This window comes from Lynx canadensis, chromosome B4, assembly GCF_007474595.2.
Source record: "Lynx canadensis isolate LIC74 chromosome B4, mLynCan4.pri.v2, whole genome shotgun sequence".
Lineage (NCBI taxonomy): Eukaryota > Metazoa > Chordata > Mammalia > Carnivora > Felidae > Lynx > Lynx canadensis.
The window spans coordinates 58,234,862-58,261,425 of record NC_044309.1 but is presented as its reverse complement, the minus strand read 5'-3'; the positions used below and the strand labels follow the sequence as shown (position 1 = coordinate 58,261,425).

Sequence of the window (26,564 nt, the reverse complement as noted above, 5' to 3'; positions counted from 1 at the left end):
GAAGATCAAAAAATCAATAGATGGTTCTTTAAAAGAATTGATAAAATTAATTTAGAAAAAAAGAGACAAATGACTAGTATCAGTGATGAAAATGGAGATGACACCACAGATTCCACCAACATTAAAAAGATATTAAAAGGATATTTTGAAAAAAATTGGTAAAAGTATGGGTTACCAAAAACCAACATAAAAAAATAGAAAATATGATCAGTCCTATAACTACTAAAGAAATTGAATTTTAAAACTTCTCAGAAAGTGAAGTCTATAACCAGAATGTTTCATCAGTAAATTGTACCTTGGATATAAGGAAGTAATAATGCCAATCTTACACAAATTCTTCCAAATGATGGAAAAAGATGTTTGCCAACTGCTTAATGAGACCAGCATAATGTTTATACCAAAACCTGACAAAAATATTACCAGAAAGGAAGATTACAGGTAATCTAGTATTTCCAAATTGATCTGCAGATTCAGTATAACACCAATAAAAGTCTAAACTGTTTTTTTAATTAAGGCGATTCTAAAAATTCATATGGAAATCAAAGAACCTAGAATAGTAATAATAACATTGAAAAGAACAAATTTGGAAGACCTATACTATCCTATACTACATTATACTATACAGTTACATTAATTAAGACAGCATGGTAATAGCACAAGGATAGACAGACTAATAGAACAGAACAGAGACCCAACGATATGGTCACATGATTTACAACTAAGGCACCATTATCTTTCAATACTGTCTTTTCAGTAAATACAGCAGGATCTATTGGATAGCCATGTGAAAAAAGAACTAAACCTTGAATCTTTTGGCATACCATAAGCAAAAATTAATTTAAGGTAAATTATAAATGTGAAAGAGAAAAAAGTATAACTTGTAAGAGAAAAAATAGTCCAATATTTTTATGACCTTGAGATAGATAAACATCTTAAACAGGACACAAAATCATTAAGTTAAAAAAGTTTATAAATTAAACTTCATTAAAATTAACAAACTCTAATGGGGCGCGTGGTTGGCTCCGTCGCTTAAACGTCCGATTTTGGCTCAGGTCATGATCTCTTTGTTCCTGAGTTCAAGCCCCAAATCGGGCTCTGTGCTGACAGCTCAGAGCCTGGAGCCTGCTGCTTCAGATTCTGTGTCTCCCTCTCTCTGCCCCTCCCCCGCTCACACTCTGTCTCTATCTCTCTCAAAAATAAATAAACGTTAAAAAATTTTGTTTAACAATTACAAAGTCTACTTAAAATGTACCATCTGGCGAGTTGTAAGACAAAGTACAGTTTAAAAGAATGCATTTATAATACATAAATCCAGCAAAGAACTTTGATCTGGAATATATAAAGAATTTCTATTAAAAAAAAAAAAAACAACCCCTTTCCAACATACACGCACACACATACACACAAATATAAGCAAGAAATTCCTGAAGTGTCCTATAATTAATCTAATTATTGAACCATTAGGAACAAATAAATGCCTGCATTATGCATTCTCCTTGGTCTAGGTGTAAGGCCTTCCACAGCCTGGTCTCCCGTCTCCCTGGTTCTACTTCACACTGCACATCCAGCCTATCTCTCTGTCTCAGCCATTGATATGCCTATGCCATGTCTACCCCTGCATTTTGAGGCTTGCCAGAAAAGGACATTCCACACTGTCTAGCAACAGCAAACAATTATGGCATATTTGTTAAATGAATGCATGCCTGAAATAATAAGTTAATAAATGTCTTCCTTCCTGTTCTCTGACTTTTGAAATCCTATCTTTTGAGGTTCACCTTATCTCACCTCTTCTGTGAGGTGACAAAACAACAGCACAAGTAATTCTGTGCTGAGTTCTTGTAGCTCTTAACAAACTATTCCTTTGATTCATATCATTTTCTGTTATGCATTGTTTTTTTTTCTTATTCAGATACTACTGTCCCATCAAAAGACTAAACTCCAGAACAGCAAGGAACATGTTTGACATCTGTTTATATTATTACAGAGTCCAATTGCCTTGTAAACAGTGGTGCTCAATATTTTTCAGAGAATAGTATGGTGTAATGGTGAAGAAAGTAATCCCTAAAGTGATACCAGACCTTAACTCTGGCCCTTGCTCTGCTACTTTATAGCTGTGTTACTCTGGGCAATTACCTGACTGCTATAGGCATCAACATGCTAATCTGTGAAAGGCAGATAATAATGCATCCTTAAAATGGTGACATGAGGTCATATACGGAGAGTACTTAACACAAATAGAAAACATGGTAAATAATAGCTGATAGTAGCAGTAGTAGTATTCACTATTGATTATGGCTGACTTTGAATTGTAAGAGGATACACTCAAAAAACTAAGGGGAAACAAATGTGAACAAAGAACAACAACAAAACTAAGACTATGTTGTAACACTTACCGTATAAGAAGTGGCTGTGTGTTGGGGCGCCTGAGTGGCTCAGTGCGTTAAACGTCCAAGTTTGGTTCAGGTCATGATCTCTCAGTTTGTGGGTTTGAGCCCCATGTTGGGCTCTGTGCTGACAGCTCAGAGCCTGGAGCCTGCTTCAGATTCTGTGTCTCCCTCTCTGCTCCTCCCCCACTCATGCTCTGTCTCTCTCTCAAAAATGAATAAATGTTAAAAAAAATTAAAAAAAAAAAGAGGTGGCTGGCTGTGTGGGGACTCTCTTCACAGTAACTCTGAGACTCAAAAGATTACTAAATGTATCATGTCACCACAGAATGGTGCTTCAGAATCTTGGCTCTGTAGTCAGATGGACGTGGGTCTATTTCCAGATCCCACCACTTAATGATTGTGTAACTGCAGGCAGGTTGCTTTATCTCTCTGGACCTCAGTTTTCTCATGAGCCTGATAATAGAACCTGTAGCATTTACTTATTGTGAGGATGAATTGAGAGAATCCACAGGAAGTCCTTGTACTTCACCTTGACACCTGATACGCACTGATTAGCCATTATCTACTGAAAGCTCACTTTTCCTCAGGGCTATGTCCCACAGTACTCCTGTTATATCACTGAAATGGGACCATTCCATTTATGTTCAACATCATTCTGTTTTTCTAGGAAGCCATATCTCAAAGGATCATTGTGAGACCAGCTTTTTAAGAGTTATATACGCTAACCCTATAAATTCTTTTTTTGTAACTTAAATCCAAGTTGGTTAACATATAGTGTAATAATGATTTCAGGAATGGAATGTAGTGATTCATCACTTACATATAACACCCAGTGCTCATCCCAACAAGTGTTCTCCTTAATGTCTCTTGCCCATTTAGCCCATCCCCCCACCCAATACCCCATCAACAACCCTCAGTTTGTTCTCTGTATTTAAGAGTCTCTTATGATTTGTCTCCCTCTGTTTTTATATTATTTTCCCTTATGTTCATCTGTTTTGTATCTCAAATTCCACATGAGTGAAATCATATGAAATCATATGCTTAGCATAATGCACTCCAGTTCAATCCAAGTTATTGCAAATGACAAGATTGTGTTATTTTTGATTGCTGAGTAATATTCCATTGTATACATATACCACATCTTCTTTATCCATCATCAGTCGATGGACATTTGCTAAGCCTACAAATTCTGATTATAATCATTTGACTTGATTTGGAGTTCTTGAGGATGGTATGTAACTGTGATTTTTAAACTTTTCTCCTGATAGAACACCAGTGAAAAGGTTACCACTATAAAATTAGAATTTTTGCTCAAATTGTAGTAAAACTAGTAAATGGAGGGGCACCTGGGTGCCTCAGTTCATTGAGTGTCCAACTTTTGAGAACTCCATTTGCAAACAGTGCATGGATTTTCTCATTCCATCTCAGGTGTCTGGATTCTCACCTCTTTCTAACATACAGGGTCTCAAAGAAATGACACAGTAAAATTTCAGACACAGTATTATTATCCACCCCAGTGGCTTTTCTGTTGCTAGTCAAAGTCACAGGTATCCTCTTATAAAAGATATAACTCAAATCTCAGGGTCATCAATAGTATTAGAAACATCCTGATTTCTTCTGTTTTCTCATTTGCACATGGAGAAGAAAGCTGCTAACTTAAATTAAATTTCCCAATTTAAGTTTACTTATAACTCAAACTGTCAGTAAAATAATAAAAGCAGCTTCATTTATATAAATAGTATCATGGGATTTTTCAAGAATAACTAATTCACCCTTGGTGAACTGCACCTCTCAATTGCCACCTATCACCATCATCAATAATGAGTAATGCTAACAGTAGGTACCACAGATCAAATTTGTTATATGTGCAGAGGAAGAGAAGGAGGTGCCCTTTGCCTGGGTGTGCTTCCACTTTGAGCTTGGCTGGGCTCCATTTAGACGTATTTTTGCCTGAGGCCAATGGAAGGGTTTATATTCAGGCTTCTAATAGCTCTCTTTCGTACTCTTTTAATCCAGTGCTTATCACACAGTGTTCCTATGGGGTACGAGTGTTCCATAAGCTGTAGAGAGAGAGTATTTGACTGTAATATTGAATAATGATTGCCTTTACCCTGCTTGCAGAGGGGGAAAAAAAGTTAATGGATAACATTTACTCAATTCAAATTGTTTTCCAATGATTTTTTACAAGTCTTTGGTTCCAGATACCACTTTTCTGCTAAAGTTTGCCAATAGATGACAGAAGAAAATGAAATTGCAAATTCATATTGATAGAAAAACTCAAAACCAACCATTTGTTCTTGGTTCAACAGTTTGTTCGGTGTTTTAAGACGTGTAAGCTGGTGGTTGTGAGGTTATATGTTATACAAATAATATACGATGGATTTCTTTTTGCTAGTAAAAATAAAATAATGTGTAGATGAAATAAAAATATTGATTTATATTTTTTTTAATATTTTGCAAAGAACATGGTGCTCTGCAAATAAGAATGTGATCTGGTCTCTGCCCCCTAAACAAGTCTGAGATAACCTGTCTTAGAATAATAAGCATTATATTCCTTTAAAGAAAATGGATAGAAACTATTGATGGATAAAGACTAAACCTAAAATACATGTACCCTATGTGTGAAATAACTATGCAGTTATTTATGAGCCAGTGCTAAAGCTGATAGGAATGTCTGAGGGTTGAAACCATTGCTTGATACTTAATACCACATAGGCAGATCTAAGATCTTAGTGTTGTTTCCGAATAGAATTTTGTGACAGGAAAGACCCGTGAAGGTATTTGGACAAACTATCTGAAACTGGAACCTCCCCCAAATGGTTCTTTATCCTTTCTGTGAACATCTCCAGTAGGATCTTAACATGACCCTGACTGCAAGGTAAAATAATAGTATCTATGTTTGCAGCTCTGTTACTTATATGTGGATCTTGGGAAGGAGATGAATCAACCTAGTTCATTTTTACACTGGGAAGATGCTTTGCAATAGGAATTTATAATATATTTATGTAGGTGCAAATGTGAAACTGTATTCCTATATATACGAACTCTTGAATCTTAGCTAGTGAAATATGTCATGTTTTAAATTGTAATCCTCAACTGCATATTACTGCATATGAATATTCCCACCCATGGCCTGAGAAGGGATGGAAATTCTCTTTATATATACAGTCTGCATTCACACAAGACATTTTATTTATATTACCAATTTAATAAAATCCCCTACTGTGTAAATGTTCTCCATATGTGGAAACAGAGGACTAGAATGCATAAAGCCAGTTCTTTGTGTTTTTCAGCTTTTAAAAAATTATGTGCATGTAATGTTTCCCTGGTTTTTTAAAATTGCTGAATATGGTATTTTGGCTCTTTTAATTTTTCTTAATTAAGGTAAAAGCTCACAAAGTAAAAAAAAAGTTTTCATTTTCCTGTTTTACCCTATATCTGTCTCATGGGGAGTACTTCAATTTCTCATGCAAAATTCTAGCAGTTTTCCAACAAAGGATAAGACCAAAGAGAGAATTGACACAGGTTCTGGAAGCCAGGGGAGAGAGTCATTGGAGATCAAAGCAGAGAGAAGAGCTGGTTCAGGAGTAAGTGGTCAGGCAGTTACCATGGAAGGAGCTAGGAAGATTTTGGATAAGAATTACAACAGAGAAACAGGGGGTACAGTGAAGGAGTCTTTGTAACAAATAAATGTGAGACCATATTCTGGCTCTGCCATCTATTGGTGGTATAACCTTGGAAGAGGTATTCATCTCTCTGAACTTCTACCCCCTCATTTGAGAAAACGGAGCAATTCCTATCTTCCAGAGCTGTGATGAAAGGATCTGTGTAAAGACTATTGTACTTCATAAACAGCAGGTGCTTCTGCTTTTCCCCTTCAGCTCTTGCTTGACCCTATCCTTCCTGAGCTAGAGACAGCCATGATGATGATACCATCAATGTTTAAAGTCTACAGATCCCAAAATGAAACGTGTGTTCTAGCCTTTTTACTCTAGAAAAATCCAAACATTTAAAGAAGAAATAGACATAATGTATAACAAACCTCCTTGTATTCATTACTGAGCTTCAACAGTTACAAATCATGCCCATCTTTTTCATCTCCATCTCCATTCACTTCTTATGATCTGTATTATTTTGAAGCAAATCTAGACATCATATAACTTTATGTAAAAAGCTTCAGTATGTATTTCTAAACAGTAAGGATTATTCTTAACGAATACAATCATAATGCCAAACACACCTAAAATATTTAACTTTTATTCCTTAATATTATTAAATACCACGTTGATTTTGTTGTTGTTATTGCTATTATTGTTTTTTCTACCGTTATTATGTATTTTCAGGTACATTATATAAACCACATGAATACACCATGTGGTATTACCATTGATGGTGTAATTTTTCCAAACTGACAAACAACTCTTTGAAAAGTTCTGAACAAACCAATACACTCTTCCTCAATGTAAACAAATAGTTACTTCGTGGAGATTTTAGTATATATTTAAAGTTTGCAAAAATATTTTGTATTTATAGGTAATATGGAATTGGGCTTTGCACTCAGATAATTATAAACTAGTTTTCATCTTTGTCTGGAAAATTATGTAGTATGTGGGAAAATTATTTGCAATATTTAAGAAAGTCTCTGGCTCGTATCCCCACCAATCTTTATGACTACTGTCACTGTTCTTTCACATTTGCAAAATGCCCTCCATGGTTCACTTCATACCCTGTTGAAAACCACTTACTTAGTTTGAGCTTAGTTTTAGTTGCATATATGCTATAACTTTGGGAAAATAAATAAGGAAGATCCTGTATGGGGAATGACTAGTGGAACATTCGCAAACTTAAAGCTTTTCAAAATTTTTCTCAGTTGATGAAATTTTGTTTCTCCAAACTATGTTGCAGAATGTGAATAGGTTCTCTGATAAAACAAGTGAGATCATAATGACTTCATGGTAATATATGTAGTTCAAGTACAGAAAATTTTAACAACTAAGAAACCAGTCAGGTAGAATTAGGGAAACTGGGATAGTGGTAAGAAATAATAAATTCATTTTTACTTATTTCCTAAGAATAAGTATAAATTTATAAATCTCTTTATGCTATGTTTACATAATTGGCCCACAACCCTAATAAGGAATTATGCTTCATCTCCAAGACAGAGAAAATACAGTCAAATGTTTACCCTCCTCTAGCTTACTTGCTTCACTATAACTTCAAGTAGTATATTTCTTGTCATTTCTTTTTTTACTCATTTTTTAAATTCAATTATAATTAATATACAGTGTTATATTAATTTTAGGTGTACAATATAGTGATTCAACAATTCTATACAGTACTCAGTGCTCATCATGATAAGTGCACTCTTAATCCCCTTCACCTATTTCACCCATCCCCCCACCCACCTGTCCTCTGACAACCACCAGTTTGTTCTCTATATTTAAGAATCTTTTTTTTTGTTTTTCCCTTTTTTTCTTGTTTTTTTTTTCTTAAATTACACATATGAGTAAAATTATATGGTACTTGTCTTTCTCTGACTTATTTTACTTAGCATTGTATCCTCGAGATCCATCCATGTTGTTGCATATTGTAAGAGTTCACTATTTTTATGGCTGAGTAATATTCCATTGTGTATATACCACCTCCTCTTTACCCATTCATCTATTGATGGAACTTGGGTTGTTCCCATAACTTGGCTACTGTAGATAATGCTGTAGTAAACAAGAGGGTGCATATATCTTCATTCATTGTTTAGTACCATGTTGTTTAGCTTCCATGTATTTGTGTTCTTCCAGATTTGTATGTGTATGATAGATTTCTAATTTCATACCATTATGATCAGAAAAGATTCATGATATATCAGTCTTTTTGAATTTTTGAGACTTGTTTTGTGACCCAACATGTGTTCTGAAGAATATTCCATGTTCATTTGAAAAAAGAAATGTTTATTATGCTATTTTTGGATGGAATGTTCTGAATGTATCTGTTAGAGCCATCTGGTCCAGTGTGTCATTCAAAGCCACAGTTTCTTTGTTGATTTTTCTGTCTAGATGATATATCCATCAATTTAAGTGGATGTTAAAGTCCTTTACTATTATTGTATTACTATAGATCACTTCCTTTATGTCTGTTAATAGGTGCTTTATGTAATTGGGGGCTCCATGTTGGGTGCATAAATATTTACAATTGCTATATCTTCGTGTTGGATTGTTCTCTTTATCATTAAATAGTATCCTTCTTTGTCTGTTGTTACAATCTTTATTTTAAAGTCTGTTTTGTCCAATATAACTATTTTTACCCAGGCTTTCTTTTCACTTCTATTTGAATGATAATGCTTTTTCCATTCCTTCACTTTCAGCCTGCTTGCATCTTTAGGCTAGAAGTGAGTCTCTTTCCGTAATTTGGCTATTGTTGATAGTGCTGCTATAAACAGTGGGATGCCTGTGCCCCTTCAAGACAGCATTTTTGTATGTGTATTGACTGATAAATGGATAAAAAAGATATGAGATGTATATACATATATACATACACACACAACGTAATATTATTCAGCAATCAGAATGAATGAAATCTTGCCATTTGCAACAATGTGGATGGAACTAGAGTGTATTATGCCAAGCAAATAAGTCAGAGAAAGACAAATATCATATGATTTCATTCATATGTGGAATTTAAGAAACAAACTAGATGAACATAGGGAAAGGGAAAAAAATGTAAGATAAAAACAGAGAGGGAGGCAAACCATAAGAGACTCTTAAATACAGAGAACAAACTGAAGGTTTCTGGAGGGGAGGTGGTTGGGGGGATAGGCTAAATGGGTGACAGACATTAAGGAAGGCATTAATTGAGATGAGCACTTGGGTATTATATGTAAGAGATGAATCACTGTGCTGTACTCCTGACACAAATACTTCACTGTATGTTAATTAACTTGAATTTAAATAAATAAATTAAAAAAAAGAAGTGAGTCTCTTAAAAGCAGCATATAGATGGGTCTTGCTTTTTTATCCATTTGGTCATCCCATGTTTTGATATGAGCATTTAATCCATTTACATTCAAAGTAATTATTGATAGGTATGTAGTTATTGCCATTTTGTTACTTGTTTTATGGTTTTTTGTTGGTTTGTTGGTTTGTTTTGTAGTTCTTCTCCCTTTCCTCTCTTGCTCTCTTCCCTTTTGGTTTGTTTTCTTTAGTGATATACTTGGAATCCTTCCCCTTTATTCTTTGCATATCTCTTACAGTTTTCTATTTGTGACTATCATTAGGTTGATATATAAGATCCTATGCATATGGCAGTCTATTTTAGGATGATGGTCATTTAAGTTTGAACCCATTCTAAAAGCACTGAATTTTTACTGTCCCCTCCCACATTTTATGTATGTAATGTCATACTTTACATCCTTTTATTTTGCTTATCCTTTAACTGATTTTTTATATATATGATTTTACTGCTTTTTTGATTTAGCTACATTGGCTTTATAAGTAATTAATCTACTGCTTATTATGTTTGTGTGTACCCGTGAAACCTTTTCATTTTGTAACTTTTTTATTCTTGATTATGGCCATTTTCTTTCTAGTCAAAAATTCCCTTTAACATTTTTTGTAAGGCTGATATAGTGATGAACCCCTTTAAATTTTATAGGGGTTCTATAATTAAATTTAAATTTAAATAGTCTAGGAAACTATTTTATTTCTCCTTCTGTTCTGAAGGATAGCATTGTTGGATAGAGTATTCTTGGTTACAGGTTTTTTTCTTTCAGCATTTTGAATATATCATGCCACTCTCTTTTGGCGTACAGTTTCTGCTGAAAAATCAGCAGATAGCTTTATGGGGTTTCCCTTGTATGTAACTGTTTTCTTCTCTCGTGGTGCTTTAGGATTATTTCTTTGCCATTACTTTTTGCCATTATAATTATTATGTGTCTTGGTGTGGACCTCTTTGCGTTGATTTTGTTGGGGGCTCTCTGTTCCTCCTAGATCTGGATGTCTATTTCCTTCCTCAGATTAGGGAGGTTTTAACCTATTATTTCTTCAAATAAATTATCTGCCCCTCCCCTTTCTCTGTCTTCCTTTTTTGGGATACCTATAATATCAGTGTTATTGTGCTTGATAATGTCACTGAGTTTCCTTGAAATATTCTCATTTTTTACTATACTTTTTTTTTTCTTTTTGTTGTTCAGTTTCTTTGCTTTTCATTATTCTGTCTTCCAGCACACTGATCCATTTTTCTGCTTTCTCTTATCTACTGTTGATTCCTTCCAGTGTATTTTTTAATTTCAGTAATTTATTTCTCTATCTCTGATTGGTCCTTTTTTATATTTTCTGTCTTTTTGTTGAAGGTTTCACTGAGATCCTCCACTCCACTCTTTTTTCGCATCCAATTAGTGTCTTTATGACCATTCCTTTGAATTTCTATGAGGCATATTTCTCATCTCCAAATCATTTTGTTATGATTTTGTCCTGATCATTTGGGATATATCCCTCTGTCTCATTTTGTCTAAATATGTTTGTTTCTATGTATTAGGAAAGTCAATTATATCTCTTGAAAGTAATGGACTTATGAAGAAGAGGTCCTATAGTGCCCTGTAGTGCAATGTCCCTTGTTCATCAAAACCTGGCACTTCAGAGATGTCTCCTATGTGTGTTGCATACACACTACTGTTGTGGTTGAGCCACATTTTCCTTCACTCCAGTCGGCTAGGTGGTCATCTTTGTTGTGGGCAGGGTTTGGTCTCTGTGCTATTATGAGGATAGTCTGGGACCACTTTGTGCATGTAGTTGGGTCAGACCAGTCGCTTGCCCTCAGCCTGTTATCCAGAACTGTAGTTGTGCTTACCTGCAGGCTGCTATCCCTGCATTGTCTCCTGAGTGGCTTTTTTTGGTGAGTGAAACCTATCAGACCAGATGTCTGCCCTCAGTCTGTCTGTTTGCAGTGGCGCCCCCAACTACAGGGCTTTCTCTTTGTGCTGCCCCTGTGAAGTTTTTGTCAGTGGGCAGGGCCAGCAGTTAGATCAGATGTTTTCCCCCAGCCCACCGCTAAGGCTGCAGTGGAACTGACCTGTGTGATTATCTTTCCCTCTCACCAGAGCAAGAGTCATTTTGGAGTGGTGCTGGCCACTGTCAGGGCTGCTTGTAGAAGGCGCTGCATCAGACATGACTTTGGAAGGATTAAGGCAGGTTGGATGGGGCAGTCTGCAGGAGAATGTGGGGGCAGGGCACATAAGTGTTATCAAGGTAAGTGCTCATCTTCTTGGAGGATGAAACCTAAGCTAGGTACCAAGTGTTCATGCTGGTTCCCACAGATGTCTGGCTATCCATGCTGGGGATAGATGGAGATAATGGTGCCCGCCAGCTCTTTTGTTCTTGGAGAAATTTCTTAAAGATTCCTGTTCCTCTAGCACACATTCTGACATTAGTAAATAAATCTTCCTGGTGTACCCCAGGTGCTTTTCAAACTGCTGCTTCTATGCTGTATCTTGTCAAAGTTGTGTGCTGTTTTGTTAAGGGTGGCAACTGTTTCTTGTCACCTTCTGGCTCTCCTGGAGCTGAGCCCACTGATTTTGAAAGTTCCCAGTGTTAAAACCCGGTGATTGTGAAAACTCAAAGTTAAGAATTTCTGATTTTCAAAGCCAAATGTTATGGGGACTCATCTTCCCAGTTCAGGCCCCATATGTCTGGGGTGCCTGGTGTGGAATCTGTTCTCCTCCTTTTCTGTGCCTGTGGTGTCCCTCTGGTTTGTGGTTAGTCTCACAGGTTAGTTTGGCTCCCAACTGGGGTTCCACCCTTTCTACCATTTTTTTATGTGGCCTCCTTTCCAAAATTAACTGTGGAGAGTCTATTCTGCCAGTCTTCATGTCATTTTCTGAGTTAGTTACACTGATGTGGCTGCTATCTAGGAGTATCTGTGTGAAGAGGTAAGTTTAGGATCCTCTATGCCACTATTTCATAGGTTCCCTAAGAAATCTTTTTCTTTTGACTAATTAAAGCAGTTACTTTGTTCGTTGGCCTTTGTATTTAACTATTATTCATCATTCCCTGATGGAAGCTATTTTCTAATCTAAATTGGAAGATGTTTATCTTTATTCCTTGAAGAAGGAATTGCTAGTGCCTATCTGGTTCCTGGTACAGAGTGGATGCTTATTTAAATATTTATTAAATGAAGCTACTCACCCAGTAATCATCATTGTTAATCTGCCTTATTACTATGTACAGTCATGTACCTTCCTATGTGTTAATTTTATTCTTATGTCATAATTATCATAAAGCATTAAGTGTGAATCTTTTATTCAAGGTTGGAATCTGAACTAAGTGATTTCTTCTAAACCATACTGCTGGCATAACTAGGAGAAGAATTTAGGTCCTCCTAGCTTTGATTTCACTATTTCTACCAATAGGTTTCTTTCTGCCTGAAAAGTATACAAGTTTTCTGTTCCTGCTGCTTGGCCATTTGTGTGTGTTCAGAGAACATTTGCCAAAACAAAATAAATTAAAAAAAAAAAAAACAATTAAAAACAGTAACTAATGCTCCCAGTATTTATATATAGGCCTTGACCCTCAGATATCCAAAATAGGATATTGAATATTTTGGTATCAAAATTTATCTGGTGAGAGATATGGCTCTCCTAAAAGCAAGTTACCTTATTTACTGTCTGCAAATTGAAAAGCAGGTGCAGCATCAATATAGTAATTGCTCAGAGACTGGAACTTTGTAACTATGGAGACATTACCTCACAGTGTTCTAACAGGCAGTGTTGGCCAGATGTGAAAGTTATAGTCATAAAGGTAGCCTTGCTGGGTTGCCGCCCTGACTCTTGAGCTGCTTCAAGTGAATGTTACACACCTTCACCTTGATTTGCATAATATCATTAGCCAATACCGGTATTGGCTATGTCAATATTTACATATTTACATTAGAAGCCTGGCTCTGGCACCAGTTTGGGAAAGAAATTATTTAATCTGGCATATGCTTTGAGGTAGTTAGATTAACTGGTGAGGTCACTTGAAAATAAAGTCTACCTTCAAATTCAGCTATATTTATTCCTAATATCATGATTTTTTTTCCCCAGGAAAGAAAAGAGACTTTTCTTCTAGCCAAGATGAAAGACATGCAAGCCAGTCAGAAAACTTCAGTGGCCCTGCAGAGTGAAGTCCATGAGCAGGAAGATAAAATGGAGAATCAAGCACAGTAAGAATGGCATAAGTGAGAGGAGAGAAGGATCTGAGTTTTAGAGGATAATGAGGGCGTACTTGACCTCTTCTTTCAAAATATCTTCTGAAGTAGTTGTAACTAGAATTGATTCCACACATTTTTCTAAAATTAACTATAACATACAACTATTTCCCCAACCACTGTGTTATAAAGTACAGTCCTTGAGTAATAACAAAAGTTCACCTGTACAGATCTCTATCATATGAGTCATGGTTGAGACTCCAAAACTTATATCTAGCGTGTTAAGGAAATTGGCAGATAATTTCTTTAGAACTACTTTACTGACCTTGGGGACAAAGAATTGATAGAGAATTTTGGTTTGGAAAATGCCTGTGAGGATGTGAAATGAAAACTGCAACTCACCCCACCACCACCAAAAAAAAGAAAGAAAAACAAAAGCAAAAAACTACAACTCCCTGTTTTTACTAATTAAATCATTCTATCAATTAGAGGATTAGCATAGGTTTTCCAGTTTTTTTTTTTAATGGCCTCTAGTATTGAATATACCCAATTTAAATACCTAAATTTTTTTTAAATAGGCTCCATGTCCAATATGGGGCTTTAACTCACGATCCTGAGATTGAGAGTCATGTGCTCTACAGACTGAGCCAGACAGGAACTCCCTGAATATACCCAATTTAAAGCTAATGTTATTTCGCACCTAGGTGTCCTGTGTTTACTGTTCAGTTCAAGTCCATTTTTTAAATGGTCATCTGAGGTCATCTGAGAAATGATTGGTGTCAGTATTACCAATGTAGTACCCCTTAAAATAACATTGAAATGTGGGAATTGAACTTTTATAACTACCTCTGGTTTAGTGCTAATCAGTCCCAGAGGTAACAAAGTACTAACAAAGAGCTTAGAAAATTCCATACAATAGAGGCAAAGCTAACTAAGCACTAGGACAAATCCCTTATCTTCCAAAAAGAGTCTAACAAGTCAGGGATTACAGGGTTTAAATAATGTATCTAGACATGTGTCTCTTCCTGAAATGTTGGAGCTCTTACAAAAGTATGTGCACCTATTAGAAATTTCTTATTCAACTACAAAAATAAGAATACTTTGTGGCCCTAGGCCAGATTTCTTTAATCACAACATTTGCAAAAGCTTATTAGGAATCTTCTGTGGAATTAAATTATTCCAAAATGCTATTGTTTTACTGGAGGAAGAAAAAACTTTGAAGCTTATAAAATGAACACGCTGAAAAGATATAGGCAGTTTGTAATGAAACCCAGATAGATGTAAGGAACTTTGAAAGAGAAAAGTACTTTTCCTGCTTATTCTAGCTAGTATCAGGCAGAAATCATATCATATGATCCTGTCTCAGGTTGGACAGAGACGAAATATTTTTAATTTGACAATTTACCTCTATAGTCTCCTTCCCATTACCCACCACATCATAGACAAGAGTATATTTTCATGGGTTAGAGCTTTTATGACAAAGATGAGTGCTTAGGATGTCAGCAAAATGGCAAATGCTCAAGCTTAACATGTATTGGGCTAGTAGTACAATTTTCAAAGCCAATGCCATTTAATTATTTAGAAAAATAAACTAGGATGTCTGTGCCTTCTGAGAGGTACATTTAGAGAAGTCTGGTTTTGAGTACAGAACTCTCCAGATACAATATTTCTGATGAAGGAACTTACAAATTACAGAACAAAATTATGAATATATCTTGGTAAACAAAGAGATTAAGACTGATATCACTTTGGTGGATTAGGAAACTTCAGGCCCTTGTTCCCTTATGAAAACATTTGGAAAAAAACAAAAAACAAAAAAAACAAAAAAACAGAAGACTTGCTAAAATATCTTCATAGGAACTCTGGAAAATAAAGAGATCAAAATAGTGACAATCCATGAAGGCAAATACTTAGCTCTTGACTTATAGAGGTAGATAAGTGGCCCCCAGTAAAGGGGTGCATAAGCTGACCATTTACCAAGTTTTTCAGAAATCTAAAGGATTTTGGACCCCAGGACTTTGTTGATAATTCAAGTATTAAACACACACACACACACACACACACACACACACACACACACAGATTGCTTTGAGGTAACTAAATCTCAATGTGACTCATACAAAGTTTGTCACAAACCTTTTCATGAGTCGTGCCATGGGAATATTGTTTTACTTGTAAAATAATTGTGTTGTAGTTTAGAGGCTTTGTTTAAATGCACACTAGTTAATAAATGCTTTATGCATTTAAAAAAGAAAGAAAGGAAAATCTTTGTTCATAGTAAGATTTACTTATAAAAATAATACTGGCAAATTAAGTCTTTCTTCTCTCTCTTTTCTATATTCCCCTCAGCGCACACACACACACACACACACACACACACACGCACACACATGTACACATGTGCTCTGCATTTATAGAAATTAATTTTCAGACTATATTTGAAAGTAGACATTAACTCTAGAATTTTTATAATTAGAAATAGAAATAGAAAATTAGTTAAGCAACAGGAATTGAAAGAAAACGGTTTAGTAAACAATGATATATTAAACAGGTATTATAATAATGCTTTTTAAGCTAATTGAAAGGGAAATATTATGTAACAAGTGACAAAAGTGGGATATAAATGGTTTCTAGAGTCTCAATTTTGAGTTAAAAAGAATACACTAAAAGGCCTGGAATTAAATTGTAAAATTTTTGGTTGGTGGCATTTTGGTGACTTTTGTTTTCTTCTTTCTAGTTTTGTACGTTTTCAAAATATCTACAGTCGCAATTTACTTTTTAGGTAAAAAAGTAAATAAAAGCATGTCTTGAGGCTTAAAGCATCTTACTTAGATCACTAAAACTACAACTGTAAGATGTCCTTATGCGTACAAGATGTATAATTCTTTTAAAAAGCAGAACTCTGAGTAATAATCATATTTCATGATTCTTATGTTTGTATCTATTCGTTTTGACTTTCTTACTTTGTTTATTATACTATTTTATGTGCACAGAAGAGAAGACACACATGATGGTCGCCCAGTGACACAGCGATCTTTAGTACATTTTTTTCCGCAAACAGATTCAGATGCCACACTGCCTTTGTCACAGTCATTAACCTATGACACACCTCTCAGTTACTATATGTCTGACCCTCAGTTTAGTGGAATAACTGTATCAACAACTGGGCAGAACACTCCTAAAACTACTATAGAGGGCCATTCCCAATCAGCAAACAGCTTGGGTAAGTAAAACATGTATCAAAAATTTTAGACTATTTTTTAAAGCATGCAGTTCAATAGGTTTTTTATGTGCCTAGAAGTCAGAATGATGTGTTATGATTTGTCTCCAATAACACAAATCTCTTAATGTCATATGCAGAGTAACTTGATTATCCTTACCATTGATCTTAGCACTGGAGTCATACTCAGGTCACATAAATGTATGTGGCCAGATGTATCATCCCCATGATTAAAATATCTTGAATTGTCATAATGTTCATGGGCTGATGGCTGAGGTGCTCTAGAATTGCTAGATGAAAATTCTAATGCATAGCATTTACTCCCCTTCCTCTGAACACTATCAGAAAGACTAAGCGATGTCTTGTGTATTTGTGCCATTAGAAGACTTATGGCTTATGTAAGGAAAAGACAGATAACAGAAAGAAGCAAAATAAATGGTAACAAAACGGTGGAGAGAAAAAGAACAATAATGAATTTGGAGGAGAAGAAAACAGAAGCAGTTCTATAACAGGAAAAAGTCAGGTTTTGACAGTTGCCAACACTGTAAACAGTGCACTTTAGCAATACCCACAGGATGTTTGTTTTTAAACAAGTGTAGGGAACTTTGAGGGTATATTAATTATCAAGGTTTACTGAAAAGACCATGGTCTGGGAAACAGAGGACCTAGCTCTAAACTATATTTCTACTTCCTGCACTGGGAGATTTTAGGTAAGGGTATTTAACATCCCTGAGTTCCATTACCCACAAGTGCAAAATAGGGATGAAAATGTCAACTTCACAGGGCTGGCCTAAGAATTAAATAAAACATTTATGAAAATTACCTAGCATACAGTAAGTACTAAATAAAAGTTAGTTGTGAATCTGAATGTATCTACAAGCACCTTCTCATTAAGTAGGTTAAATTTGGGGTCTGTATTTCAATTACCAGTCAACAAGTTTCCAAACTGGTAGCACAAACACACCCATGACTCTTGATGCCTCTGTTTTCCTCTATTACTCTGTGGACAGTTAAGCCTGGCTGCTGTTTATCTGTGTTTCATTTTGTTTCTGATATTTTCCTATTTCATTTGGGGATTTCACCTAATGCCATTATTACCTATGCTTCATTGTTTGTATGCCTAAAATATATTTTTTACAAAGACCTCCTAAGATCACACTGACCTTTAGCAGTGACCAAAATCCATACACTCAAAAGTGAAAATACCAACTTTACATCTAGGGAGGGAATATTTTTCCTTCTTTGTCACTGTATCATCATGGTATATGTCCTATATTTGGATTAAACTGTGCAATCTTTTAGTATTAGGGGGAAAAACAAAACATAGTGGTTTCCCCTTGCAAGATGAGACTTGAGCTGAGCTGTATTCTTCTCCTTCAGTTACCGTAGATTCAACTTCTATAGATAGATACCTGGGTTCCTTTCTAGATTAAAGAACAACTGGCACTAAAATTAATCCATCTTCTTTCTTTTTAGAATACAAAGATAATGTATAATCTCCTTCCCCAAAGAAATTTAATGATTAAGTAAATACTCACTTGACTGGAAATGAACTAATTGAATTCCATACATTGCTTCTAGACAAAATACTTTGAGGAATTCTTTTTAGGAACTACATGTTTACTCCTTTCCATCTTTCATCTTGTTTTGGCTTTGTTAAAGACACAAGAATATAAAGCAAACTCTAGATTGCCTTAATCCTTTGATGATTTTGGACCCAGTGTCACATTAACCAAAGTCCCTGAACTACAATAATTGCTATCACTTACTGAATATTTGCTGAATACTAGACACTGTGCTAGACAGTTATCTACATTTTCTTCAATCCTCACATTGCCTTACACAAGGTAGTATAATTTGTGTTCAGGAAAATGGAGAATTAAAAAGTTTAAATCCATTGGCTTACTAAGTGGCAGAGCCTGGATACAATTGCAGGTCTGTGTAAATCCAAGATATTTTGTTCTATCCACTCCATCATGGTCCCTCTCTGAAGTGTTACTCTCTCTGCAGACACATGATTAGGTTTACTCAGCATGGTTCTTTCCATGCAAAATCATAATTTAAAAAAAAACAAATTTCCAAGAGCATACTAGAGTCTGATTAAGCATTACTTTATCTTTCTAATAAAGAATTTTAGTTCATTAGAGGAAATTTAAGTCTTTACCTGGCACAATTACTAATTGTTGATAGGAAGGATTCATTTGAGGTTTTAATTTATGGGTAATAATTTGGGGAGGATGGCTAATATGAAATAAAATAAAGTTGTGTTTATATATAACATATCCAAATTTGAGAAACTCAAATATTTTACCTCCTGGAAAGCTTATGATGCTTCTAGTACATACGAAAGCTTATAATGCTTCTAGTATTTAATAATCAGTTGAGTAAAAGTCATTATGCCAGTGATATTATTGATAATTTAAGATTATTGAAATAATCTCTAGAAATTATGTGTTACTAAAAATAATCACTATTTTATAGACTTTGGCTTAAAGCTTTTAATTATCCTCATTGAGTTTGACAGTGACCGTAAAATGTATAAAGAATATAATTTTGTAGAAGCAAAGAATAAAGATAGCAACTTTGGGTTCCTTTAATGTCTTTTTATTTATTTCTCTCTCTGTTGCTTTCCTCTTTGACTGATTTCTTTAAAAGGAGTCAACAGCTTCATAATGACAAAGAAACAGCCTCTGTCAGTCCTTGATCCTGAGACAGCTGTAACTGGGGAAGGAGAAGATTATTTCCTATCTTTGTTTGGTGATTCAAAGAAATTTGCTGCATGCTCATTCCAGGCAGAGAACACCCGGAAGCACTTTTCCATGATTCTTGAAGAAGTGGGCCAATCTAGATCCAGGTACATATTCTATTTGAACTATTTAATATCTTCTCCTGGGATAGAAGCTACTTTATATCAGTAGAGAATTTTATTTCTTTTTTCTTAATGTTTATTTATTTTTGAGAGACAGAAAGAGTACAAGCAGGGGAGGGGCAGAGAGAGAGAGAGGGAAACGCAGACTCCAAAGCAGGCTTCAGGCTCTTAGCTGTCAGCACAAAGCCCAGTGCAGGGCTGGAACTCCTGAACCATGAGATCATGACCTGAGCCGAAGTCAGACGCTTAACTGACTGAGCCACCCAGGCGCCCCAGAAAATTTTGTTTCTAATCTGTTGTTACATCCATGATTTCATCTAAAACCCTAAACAGCTTGTTGAAATACAACTGTTTCACGTTCTGAACAATGATAAGAAATCAATGTAACTTTCTAGGGAACCAAACAAGGATGCTGATTTTTCAAAGATGCCAGAGAAAATAGCACTACATAATCCCTACAAATAAAGTCAATTATATTTTTTTATTATTGGGAAATCATTCAGATGGATTTAGTATCTTTTTTCTCTTCTACTAGTCTCTTGAGTTCAAGATATAAGGAGAAAGGTGGACTTATTCCTTGATCCATTTTTATGGTTGTTGGTATCTGGCAAAAAGAATTATCAGGATGAAAGTTGATATTAGAACTGAAATAAAAGAGTAGACTCATCTATACATTTACTTAACCCTAATTTTCTTGTTCCTTAACAACAGATTGAATTGTGAATTATTAGTAATAAACACATGTTGACAGAGGGTGTTAGAAGGCTAAAAGAAGTTGTTAGCCAGGTTTGATGATCAGACATAAAGGAAACATTTCCCCTTGGGTCACATTTCCTAAAATCACCCACTATTACCATTCAACTGTAGTGAACACCTAAGTGTTCTTTCAACCATCCAAAAACACTTCATCAAATTGTTCATTCAGTATCTATCTACCATGTTAAAAATGATGACTTGTTTGGGGCAAAAATTCAAAAAAGACTTGTGAATATGGTTTTAAGAACTTTCACTCAGGTAGATCAGAAAAGAGCTGCAGGTGTAAGGATTGAGAGAGAGGCAAATAATGTATCAAGGCATTTAGAAGAGAACTTTCTCCCAGCCAAGGATGATCTGGGAAGACTTTGTGAAGGAGTTATCATTTAGAATTATCTTAGAAAGGTAAGTAAATTTGGGGTATGCAAATTTGGAGTCTTTGAGAACATCCTAGATCACTAGTTCTCAACCCTACCTACACAATTGAATCACCTGAGAAGTTTTTAATGTCCTGATCCTACCCTAGACTCTGAGTCAGATGTTCTAGTGCTGGAATAGAGCATGGTATTTTTTTAAACTCCATAGTAATTCTAGCACACAGCCAAGGTTGCGAACCACTATCTTACTTAGAGCAAAGAAACAGCATAAACAAACTGAAGGAGGCAGAAAAAGCTAGGATCTAGGAGATATAAGGCATTTTACAGCATTGCTCCACTGAGCAGTGTATCAATTAGTGTAACAGGGCTGTAGGGGCCAGATTTGGGGAGTGATCACAGTGAGCCTTGAATACCAGGCTGAGGAATTTGATCTTCACAATGGGCATGGGAAGCAATGGGAAAATTTCAGACAAAGGAGTAACAGGATCATGATTCAGAACGTTTAATTGTGGCAATGAATATTATGAATGACTGTTGGAGTAGCATTTTGTCAAATGCTTTTTATGCATCTACTGAGATGATCATATAGTTTTTCTTTCTCAATGTTAAAGCAACCCTGTGCTCTTAAAATAAATCTCATTTGATCATAATGTTAACCCTTTAAATATATTGTTGAATTTGATTGGCTAAAATTTTGTTTCAAATGTTTACATCTATGTTTGTGAAGAGTATTGATCTGTAGTTTTCTTCTGTAATGAATGTCTTTGTCTGCTTTGGCATCAGGGTAAAACTTGCCTCATAGAATGAGTTAGGATATAATTCCACTCTCATTTTCTAGCTGAGTTCCTGTAGGATTGATTTTTTCTTAAATATTTTATAGACCTCATCAGCAAAGCATTCTGGGCCTGAAGTTTCTCTGTGGGAAGGTTTTTACCTACAAATTCTATTTCTTTAAAATAGATATCAGTATATTCCAGTTATCTGTATCTTCTTGAGAGAACATGAATAGTTTGTGTCTTTCAAGCAATTTGTCCATTTCATCTAAGTTGCCAGATTTATATTCATAAACTTGTTCAAGATATTTCCTTATTACCACTTTAGTATCTATAGAATCTGTAGTGATGTAACATTTCTTGTTGCTGATACTGGTCAGGTGTGTCTCCTTCCTTTTTCCTGATCAATCTTGTCTGAGAGTTATCAGCTTTATTAAACTTCTTAAAGAACCAGTGTTAGGGCGCCTGGGTGGCTCAGTCGGTTGAGCGTCTGACTTCAGCTCAGGTCATGATCTCGCGGTCTGTGAGAACAGTGTCCAATATCTTGGAAAACATCAGTTCATATAATTTCTTCTAGATTCTTAGTTGTTTCAGGTGAGAAGTCTAATACAGTTTCTGTTACTGAAACTCAGCTAGAAACAGAAGCCTCTTCTCAATTTGATTGTTTTCAGTAAAATATGCTGTTTATTTCCTGCTATCACTCATTATCTCTAAGGATGTTTAATATATTCCAGCAGGAGGAAAAAATAGTAGACAAACAAGAAACAAAATGAAGAAATTATTAGAATTTTCACTAGCTATGCATGATCTTTCTTTCTACCTCTAAGACCATATATTAACTTCCAGGTCAGTTCTAGATGCCTCAGGAGTGACCAAACTACATTAAGAAGGCTACCTTCCCACTCATTCTCATTCTCTACACTTCCCTAGGCAGTTGTTCATTCTGTAAATCTAGAATCAGGATGGTAGGAAGCTGTGGGCCAAGATGGGCCTCACCAAGATAATGATAACTACATGAATAGTTTTTGTCCAAAATAGCTTATAATGTTACAAATCTGAGGGCTTTTCTCTTGTAATAGCAATGAGCTGAATCAAACTCCCTGAGTCTTCCTAAGTTTGTCTTCTAAAAACATATAGGTCTTGGGGCGCCTGGGTGGCTCAGTTGGTTAAGCAGCCGACTTCGGCTCAGGTCATGATCTCATGGTTTGTGGGTTTGAGCCACCATTGGGCTATGTGCTGACAGCTCAGAGTCTGGAGTCTGCTTCCGTTCTGTCTCCCTTTCTCTCTCTCTCTGCCCCTCCCCTGCTTGTGCTCTCTCTCTAAAATAAATAAACATTTAAAAAAATTTTAAAAAACCTTATGAGGTCTTAAATACTGTACCCCTTCATCAAACCTCCCACAGCTATAAACATAGGTGCCAATCTGTACAGAGAATTGTTAGGTAGGTGTCTATTGGAAGAACTGACACTCTAAGGTAATTTTAGCAAACTTTAGAGTTGTAGAAACCTTAATGTAGATAAGTAGCATGAAGCTATCAAGAAGAACCTAAGAACTAGATAAATCAGGGCTTAAATAATGGAAAGTGTTTGTTTTTTAAAAAGTTACATAGCCATATGTCTCTTCAATCTCTTTACTAATCAGTCCCATGCCAAGACTCCTGAAAGAATGATTGGTACATTTTACACTCTCAGCATATCATGACTTATAAGCAGAGGTCTGAAGTCACTTTTCTACTAAAGAAAAGTGGGAAGGCTTATTGTAAAAAGAAAAAGATAACTAGTAAATGCTGTGTGATAGCAGTTTAACAGCCCTGCCTCTGTGAATTTCTATGTACTGTGTGAAGTATTTTCCTATAGCTTTTGGCCAAATATCAAAAGGCAGGGAAACGAAGTGATTAGCCCTGACATGGGTGAAGTTATTTTTTCCTTCAGACAAGCTAATTTATTCTATTTATGTGCATAAAATAAAAATTTAAGATCAATGAATAAACAGTTCACGTAAATAATGGAAGGTTTTTGAAAAGCAACTGTGCATATTCCATTATGTGTATGATAACAAAAGGATAACGGAACTATTCTAGGTTCTTATCTGTTTAAAAGCAAAACTCAAAATAGTGCTCATCTCCCATGCAAAAAAAAAACAAGTCTGAAAAACAAAAAGGCATCTTGTCAAGAAATTAAAGTATCTCACAGAGAATTCAGTAACAGTAGGATGAGGATGACATAGAGGAATTCTAGGCAAAGAAGAGTAAAATGTTATACCAACAATTTAGTAAGAACCATAATGGTAATGCAAAAGAAAAAACAGGTATGTAAATTACTCAAAAGTAAACCTCTGCAAAACAGCCATTCTCATATAATGCAATGGAAGTATGAAATTAGACCGCTATTTTTAAAGCAGTTTGGTAGTGCATATTGAGATTTCATGGATGTTTACATTCTCTGTTCTCAAAATTCCTCTTCTAGGAGAGGAAACTCAGAGTGATAGCCTGACATTTTAAGCCATTTTCTCCTCAAAACAGTTGCTAATTTGAAACCAGCAGCTAAGAAGCTGAGAAGTTAATCATATATTGGCAGTCTCATAAGACTAGGTGAATAAATATTGAGATTCAGGGCCTGTCAAGAAGGAGGACCATTGATAAACAACCCAGGCTTTCAGGTGGAACCTCAAAGGGTCACCCAATAGTAAGAATTTACAAGGCATACAAAATGACAAAAGTTGACCAAAAACTAAGGTTAAAAATGGACATTAAAAACAGGCCTAGGTAGGGGCGCCTGGGTGGCTCAGTGGTTGAGCGCCCAACTTCAGCTCAGGTCATGATCTCATGGTCTATGAGTTCAAGCCCCATGTCAGGCTCTGTGCTGACAGAGCTCAGAGCCTGCAGCCTGCTTCAGATTCTGCGTCTCCCTCTCTCTCTGCCCTGCCCCCGCTCATGCTCTGTCTCTCTCCCTCTGTCAAAAATAAAAATAAACATTAAAAAAAACTTAAAAAAAAACCAGGCCTAGGTAGTAAAGATATTATGGTTATCTGACAGGGATTTTAAAATAACAATGACTAAATATTCAAGGAATTAAATGACAAAATAAATATTTTATTAGTTTATTCTCTTATGAAATTATCAAAAAGAAATTCTAGAAGTAAAAATTCCAATAAGAGAAATTACTATTTCAGAAATAGTTGGGTTTAACAATATATTTGATGCAACACAAGAGAGAATTATTGCACTAAAGCATTCTCAGAAGAAAATACCCAGGCTGAATTGCAAAGATTTTAGAAAAACAGAAACTAGCACACAATTATAAATAGAGAAAGATTTAAAACAAAATTGAACTACTTGTAACTGAAGTCCCTTAAGGGGAGGAAACACAGATTAAGACAAAACAGTATTGGTCAAAATCCAACATAGAAGTTTCCCAACCTAATGAAAGACATCAAGCCACAGATGCAAGAAGCACTGCCAACTCCCAGAAAGATAAAAGGCAGAAAAATAACAACCCAAATCTCTGATTACATTGTAGAAAAACTTCTAAAACAGAAGACATAAGGAAAATCTTAGAGAAAAAAAGACACTTAAACAAAAGATTGGTAGTGGTTTATCATTAGAAAAACAGAAGACAGAAAACAGAAGACTTTGGCAACATTTCTAGCACACAATTTAAAAATTTATAAGAAGTGTATGTTGGTTTTCTATTGCTGCCATAACAAATTATCACCAATATAGGAACTTAAAATTACATGAATAATACTTTTATTACTGCACAGTTCTTCTTCCAAAAATATGTGTATATATTTAAATGCTATTTTAGAAATACTATTAATTCAATTATAAAAATGTAAAACAACCTTATAGAAGTGGAAAAAATAGTATGAACAGGGAATTCACAGAACAAAACTGTGTGGCCAATAAATAGCTTACTCAACTTCTCTATAATCAGGGAAAACAAATTTTGTACCCATGATATTGAAAATATTAAGAAATTTGAAACTTTCAAGTGTTAGTAGGGATGTGGGGAATAAGAAGAGTGACTATCAACACTTGCAAAGACAGTGAGTAAAGCATGCAATGGCATGAATTATCACAAGTCTTGTGGTAAATTTTAAGACTTCATGGTTACAGTTTAAGCAAAGCTAGGCGGTAGGGGGAAAAAAGAAATTATGTACAGCCTCATTTCCATGCTATGAAGCTGGTGTTTTGTCTGGAAGTATATGGTAAGATACTGAAGGGTTTATCCTTGAACAAAGATTGCTCTGGAAGCAAAATGGAGACTAGTTAGGAGGGTACAATACTGGAGAAACCAGTTAGGACACTATTACAATATCATACAAAGGTGATGAGAGCCTAATGAAGATAGCAGCAATAGGGATGGAGAAAAGGGGATGTATATAGAAAGATATAGGGATAGAATCAATAGTATTTGGCCAGTATAAGGCAAGGTTAAGAGAGTGCAAAAGTAATGGAAATTCCAGGCATGGCCAACAGAATAAATGATGACATAATTAACTAGAATAAGTTTCCCACTCTTCCCAAATGATGAGTTCAATTTGGGGAATGTTGATTTAGAGGCACCTTCGGGGTCTGTGGTCAATTGTTTCTATGGGTTGAAAGCTCAGCTGGAAAGTCTAATTTAGATTTAGCAGTCATCAGTGTATTAATGCTTACTTAAGCCTTCTTCATAGATGATATCACATATATGGAGTGTGATGAGAATAAAAGAGGGTTAAAGACAGAATCCTGGGGATCAATATCTGAGAGATGGGTGAAGAGGAAAAATCTGAAAAAGAGACTAAAAAGAAAAGAGAGAGAGAGAGAGAGGGAGAGAGAGACTGAAAAGGAGCAACCAGACTGAAAGAAGGAAAACAGTGGACTTGGGTAAACAAGAAGAGTTCCAAAAAAGAGGCCATATCTGGCAGAGGCAAATACCACCGAGATATTAAGACAAAGACTGAGTTGGTGGGAATGTAAGTTGGTACAGCCACAGTGGAAAACAGTATTAAAGTTCCTCAAGACATTAA

General features: G+C 35.4%; 1 protein-coding gene across 1 annotated transcript in view; it reads left to right on the top strand.

Moving 5' to 3' along the window:
• LMNTD1 (lamin tail domain containing 1) overlaps positions 1–26,564 on the top strand; it is a 287,151-nt gene that overhangs the window by 245,961 nt on the left and 14,626 nt on the right. Inside the window, exons 3-5 of the mRNA XM_032593935.1 lie at positions 13,456–13,574; positions 16,553–16,782; positions 19,435–19,633. Coding sequence (XP_032449826.1) covers positions 13,456–13,574; positions 16,553–16,782; positions 19,435–19,633 — 548 coding nt within the window. The remainder of the gene's footprint in view (positions 1–13,455; positions 13,575–16,552; positions 16,783–19,434; positions 19,634–26,564) is intronic.